The 6,000-nt window shown below is 49.8% G+C and overlaps 1 protein-coding gene across 1 annotated transcript; it reads left to right on the top strand.

The window, feature by feature from the left end:
• Positions 1-2,656: 2,656 nt before the first annotated feature.
• GGS22DRAFT_178806 (vesicle coat protein) lies at positions 2,657-5,241 on the top strand (the record flags this gene model as incomplete). Its single annotated transcript, XM_047963607.1, has 2 exons — positions 2,657-2,668; positions 3,661-5,241. 2 exons carry the CDS (start codon positions 2,657-2,659, stop codon positions 5,239-5,241), a joined length of 1,593 nt encoding a protein of 530 aa, XP_047820556.1.
• Positions 5,242-6,000: the final 759 nt, after the last annotated feature.

Here is a 6,000-nt window from a genome sequence, read left to right on the forward strand (position 1 = left end):
CCTGAACAGCGATGACGCTAGATGGTACCCAAATAAAGCAGGGGGAGGATATCCGAAGGCCAGGATGAATTGGCCAATTATAATTAGCGGTTATAATCGTGGTGGATATTCACGATGCGACACCCGACGAAGTTCCCCATGTCTGTTATATTGTCCGGTGCTAAACACCTACAAGTATAATCGTTTTCGATCAGGCCTCATCTTAACTGTCCTTGGCTTTTCTTCAATGTCTACGTCGGTGCGACTAGGCGTAAGTGGCATAGTAATATATCTGTTCCGTCCAGCCACTGACGAGGCATGGCTTGTTTGCTTGTTAAGTCTTAACTTTTAACTCGAGTTTGCTCTTTTCACATGCTCTTTCGAGATTGATCGAGTCAGGACCCTGAGTTTCAACTTGCCGGCAAACTCCTCGAGTCTCCATATTATAAAAATATCTTTGTGCCAAGTACACAGAATTCCACCGAGATCTGTTCCGACTTGACCCAGCGCCGTCGGCAAACCTCTGCATACGCGGTAATTGGTACGCAAAATACGTAATAAGTCAACAGCCCTAGACAACTGGGTCAACTGGATCAATTTTAAGCAAATAATTTTCGGACAATAGCTGGTTTCGAGACTCGGTTGATTCCCTTACACAAACCAACCTTTTCGGACGAATATTTGGGGATAGATAAAACATCTCTCTGGATCCCTATCCTCGTGTATCCAACGATTGGAATAGCGAAGGGAATCCTGCGCAGACCCAGGTGGCCTTCTGACTTAATTGTCGCAACCCCGGTCAAGGCCGACACGCGACAAGTGGACCGAAGAACCTGGTTAATAATAAGCACCGTCTTGTCGGTGTGGCAGTCCCACATCTGCATGCTACGACTAGCTGTTCCTAGCCAGCCCAGCACTGCATTGCGATTCTAGTGGTTCTTCTAGAAGACCACCCCTACCGGCTGGGGCATCCGGGAAAGCGAGACTAAGACGATTGAGGTGGTATCGACCACCCAGCGAATCTTCCCTCCGCAACCAAAGACCCAGGACCCGGCAGTACCACGTCGTAGCGGTCCCTCTTAATCGGCTAGGTCTTCTTCAGGATCAGCGAGCAACGGTGGTAATACATGATTAAAAAGGCAGAGAACCCCATTGGCGATTAAATCCGAGCCAACTTTCACGAACTGGTTGTTGTTGAAAATAATTATAAAATACCTTCAATTTCGACTATAGGCCATTTTTAGGTCGATCAAAAAGGAAAAGAGGAAAGTAAAAAGAAAAGAAAGGAAAAAAATCTAATAAGAAGAGAGATGGGCGACATTCGGTGTTAGGTTGAAGTTGCCTTCAATTTTTCCCAGGTTGTGTGCGATCTTACCTGCCTCATCGTGGCATTCCTTAAGGTTCCGAGGGGTTTAAGGAAAGAAAGAACGTCGAAGCAACTGCAACCTGCAACACCATTGAACACCCAGGCAACCGGACCCAAGCTATTAGACTGGATGTATAATTGATATTAGGTAAGTGCGTCGTACTTATGACCTTTCATACACAAGTTTCAAGTTTTTTGAGGTTGGCCCACGAGGTTTTTCAGTTACGACCTTGGTTGCCTTAGGTACAACTTTGGAAACAGCTTTGGATACACATGTAACCTTGGAACTGACAACCTGCATGAAGTTGAATAACTTCAAGGTTCTACTGGATTTACTGTTTTAATGTTCTTCCTATTCCTCTTCATTCAATAATGATCTACCTAGGTAACACTCTACATCTAAGGAATTCAATAGCTAACAATATCGTTGTCTTCCCTCCAGTACTACGAGTTCGTCACAAATCTGCTGTCACGATCCTTTGCAGCATCCTAGCACCCAGCGTCCAGCATTCAGCATCCGGCATCCTTTCCGCGCATGACCACCTACCATAACCTGCTTCCTCACCTGGATCCCCGCCGTCATACAACAAGTTGGAGGTCAGCTTCGCAGCCGTTCTTTAGCGCTATTTCTTTTTCCTCCAATCCGCGAAAGTCTTCCTTTGCGACCGCCCTGGAAAAAGTGAGCCAACCAGGACGAAACACAAGGATCAATATTACAGGACTAAGAGCCGATTGGTGACATCTTTGCTGTCTCTTGTCATCCTGTTCCGCATTTACTTGGATTGTGGCTCGTGATTGACTGCACAAGCCATTTCGCATTTCGCGTTTCGCATCACTTTCCTGGAACTGGATAACACCGACGCAGAGAGACGCAGAAGCAGACGCAGCCGCACACGCAACCGCGGGCACCAGGAGGGATCCGAGAGTGGAAGAGAGAGCCCGACCTTACCAGCTTGCTTGCGTTGGTGCCCTATCGTTCCTGAGGTCTTTTTCCTAATGAGATAATACTTTTGAGTATCATACAAAAGGTCCCTGCTTGGCTGGCTTCCGAAGTTGGATAAAAGACGGGAGAGCAAGGAGCAAGAAGCAAGGTGCCAGGGCAGAACGCGGGACGCGCGTGGGAGGGAGATTGGAATATTTGGGGGTCACTTCATTGGCCCTCTGCATCTTTTGAATTGGTACCGGTACTGGGTTTCAAATTTCGCCTGGGCACTTTCACGTTCGGTGGTTCGCTGAGCTGGAAGTCGAACAACCCCGCGGTGCAACGCTCCACAAACAGCAGCTGTGCGCTGTGCGTTTTTTAGAAGCGTCATGACGTCCATAGTAAGTAACCTCGTCATCTTCTACACTCTGATCTCTTTGTCTTATGTTTTTTATTACCTCTACCCCTTTTCCCCTGCTGCATCTCTGCCATTCAAATTTTAGAAGATCAGGACATCAAAAACCTAATCTTGATTCTGATGCCGTGGTCGCGTCACGCGTCGTGTCAGCTTCCAAGGTTGTCAGCTATCAAAAAGAAAACCCAATTTACCTTGCGCACAGAAGCTGGTAAAGCTCAGATGAAGGCCCGTTGCCACTAGTCTGACTTGCATACCTTAGCTTTTCAGGGCTTCCGTTTGCTTCTTTCTTTGAACACATGTGTCCCACACCTTCTTGCTCCCACTATTCCCATCCATTCATCCTCCCCGGCTCCTCTATCCTCCTGGTCGAACCCCTTCACCGCCTCGCCTTTCCAGACCATCCTAGAAGCCTCGTGTCCCCCACACTCTTCCATCTCTCATCAGCACCCCTCCAAGACGCCCCTAGACCCCCCGGGTCTTACTTGCTTTGACTGCTTATGTTGGACGGTCCCCCCTATTACCATCGCAACGGCACGGAGCGAAGCGATGTGCCGCTACGCCCCAAGTCAGCCAACTGTCGACCTTGATTGGTACGGGTGCTATGATTGTCGCAGATGCCCAAGTTGCCAACTTGAAATTAGACTTACCTTAATTCCCCCCTTGCGCGACGGTGACGTTTTTACTCATAAGCATTGCCTTGCGAAACTTCCGCCTCCTTCCTGTTTGTCTCTTAAAACTTACTCATATCCTACCCTCCCTTGGCCTCTAGACCGACTCCTTCTAGTGAACTTGACCCCCACTCTAGATCAACATATTATGGACTGCCTGATCGTTGCGAGTGCTTCACCATAAATCCGACTGCGATACACTATTTTGGCACGTGTATTCTACCAAGTCATTTGTGTTTGATTATATTGGTCGACCATGACGGTGTCTCCAAAGCCGGCAATATTGCCTTTACTAACCCATATCCAGCTATGTCTGGCGCATTACTGCGATCTACATGGGCCGACGCCTCTCATGGTCACCGAAGGTTTACCGGTACCGTGTGGGCAATGTTGCGATGAACCTACCGATCCAATACGACCACAAACGAGTGCTGCAGCCCATGGCGTGCAGACCACTGTTACCGATTCTCTACGAAAAATGACAATCGGATCTCCGCGTAGTTCGTCGACCCCCGGTACCGAGCACGAATCGCAGACGCACCGCGCATCATTACTTCGAGCGTCGAAACTCGGTCCCGGTAGCGCGGCTCATTCGGCATCTCTTACGACAGCATCTATTCAAACGCCTCCCCAAAGTCCCCGAAATGCACCCGAAGGGTTTCCTGAAGCGAACGGCAAGGGGAATTTACGCCGCGATTCTAGTTTTCGCCGAACCTATGACGACTATGTCACGAAACGAGCAAACCCATGCCAGAATTGCGCACTGACGTTACCTAAGCGACAGGACTCGAAGAGCGGGAAGAATGAGAACATAGGTGCAACCGCAGATTCAAAGTCTGATCAACGAGGTCCCGTATTGCGTACACGTGCCCCATACGCTCGTGTCTACGGAGGAAACGGCGAGCTTAGCCCGCCAAACTCGAACCCGCAATCTTCATATCCCTCTGACGCGGAAGAGGATGTTTTGCCTAGAGATCATACCAAACGTTCTGCCTCGCGACGCCGACCGACCACATCGACTTCACATTCGAGCGTCTCATCTAGATCTAGTGTGGCGCAACATACACACTACTTAGACTATACATCAACCCATGAGTCGGTCGTTCCGACTACCTACTCTATAGTCCGTGCCTCGTGTCTACGAACCCTCTCGTTTGAAACGCTTCCACGACGACCGGAAACCTCACAACAAGGCCCACCACTCTCTTCACCAATATCTAGCATTCCGCCCCAGTTCCCATCTGGGCCATTCAATCATGGCCCGGGATATATCACTGCGACGCCAAATCCCCAATCCGCAGCAAATGGCGGCCCAATCTTTTTTGGCGACCCCTTAGCAGGCTACACGACGGCATACATATTCCGAATACCGGATGTGCACGCCCGTGGCCGCAAGAGGGTGTACGCGTTTCTGGCGCTTAGTACGCACCGTGAGCGCCTCGCCATGAAGACATTTAGCTTCATATCCGCGGCTTTCCGAGATCTGGTAAACTGGATCCAGGAACTTGCCGAGGCGGAAGCCGAACGAGAGCGCGAGCGAGAGGAGGCCAACAGCCCCGTCGCGGCGCTGAATGCGGCGTATAGCCAAAGTGGATTTGGTGGCGATGGTCCACGTGATAGTGGTATTGGTCTGGGTCTTGGAGGTGGGTTTGGTGGATCGACCTTAGACCGGGATCGAGGGAGGGAGAGGGCGAACGACACAAGCAGCTTCCTTACTGGTGGTGGTCGCGGCGGCTTCGTGCAACGCATGGGTGGGTCTATGGGTCCCGGTGGATTTGCGCCTAAGGCACGCGGGCTTGCAGAGCTAGTGGGCCTCCCCGACTTCTTCATCGAGTTGCATTCACGCTTTGTGCAGCTATTGTTGGAGTTGGGCGTCGTTCTCTCATGAACATGGTCGTCCTGTGATTATATGACACGAACAAACCTGATCCACGGCCGTATTCACATGAATTCTGCGAGATATTAAGACAGCTAGCCAGCTTACTGCGTCCGAGTATGGAGACAGACGCATCGACGGAGGTAATTCCTGATTTGTTTGAACGGAGGAGATACCCTAGCAAGCGTCCTTCGATTCCTTTGCAAATTTCTCAGTCGTTGGTCATGGCGCTTCCCCCACGGAATGCTTGCCTTACATGATACCCACACGTTGAGTTGAAGCAACGCTCGCCATTTCCGTCTGTTGGTACTTACGTGTGTTTTTGTCGTTTTTATTTCTTTCATTTCTTTCTCCTCAAGCCTCGCTTAGGAAGATACCCCACCTGTATTATTACCATTTTCTGCATTTTTTTTTACTTGCTTCCTTGCTATTTCTTCCCCTTTTTTCGATATGGGTCTACGCTTGAGGATATGTGTGTCCGTGTGTGTCTCACTCTCAGATGGGTCGTGGAAATGCATGGCGTATTAAAAAAAGGCGCACAAAAGAAAAAAGGGTTTCCAGGGGTGGGTAAATGCATTTACCGGAGGGTTAGCAAAGAGCCATATAGAAGGGACGGGTTGGGAATGGTAGATGGGGATTGGCCCAAGGCAAACTCAGATAAACGACTGGACGACAATGGACGGTGGGGTTTCATCTTCTCTTCACCTTTTTTTTTTCTCTTCTTCTCGATTAGTAGATCCCCACCCCCCCCCCCCGGCCGAGTGTACTATG

Source organism: Annulohypoxylon maeteangense, assembly GCF_022496945.1.
Source record: "Annulohypoxylon maeteangense strain CBS 123835 unplaced genomic scaffold GGS22scaffold_5, whole genome shotgun sequence".
NCBI classification, from domain to species: domain Eukaryota; kingdom Fungi; phylum Ascomycota; class Sordariomycetes; order Xylariales; family Hypoxylaceae; genus Annulohypoxylon; species Annulohypoxylon maeteangense.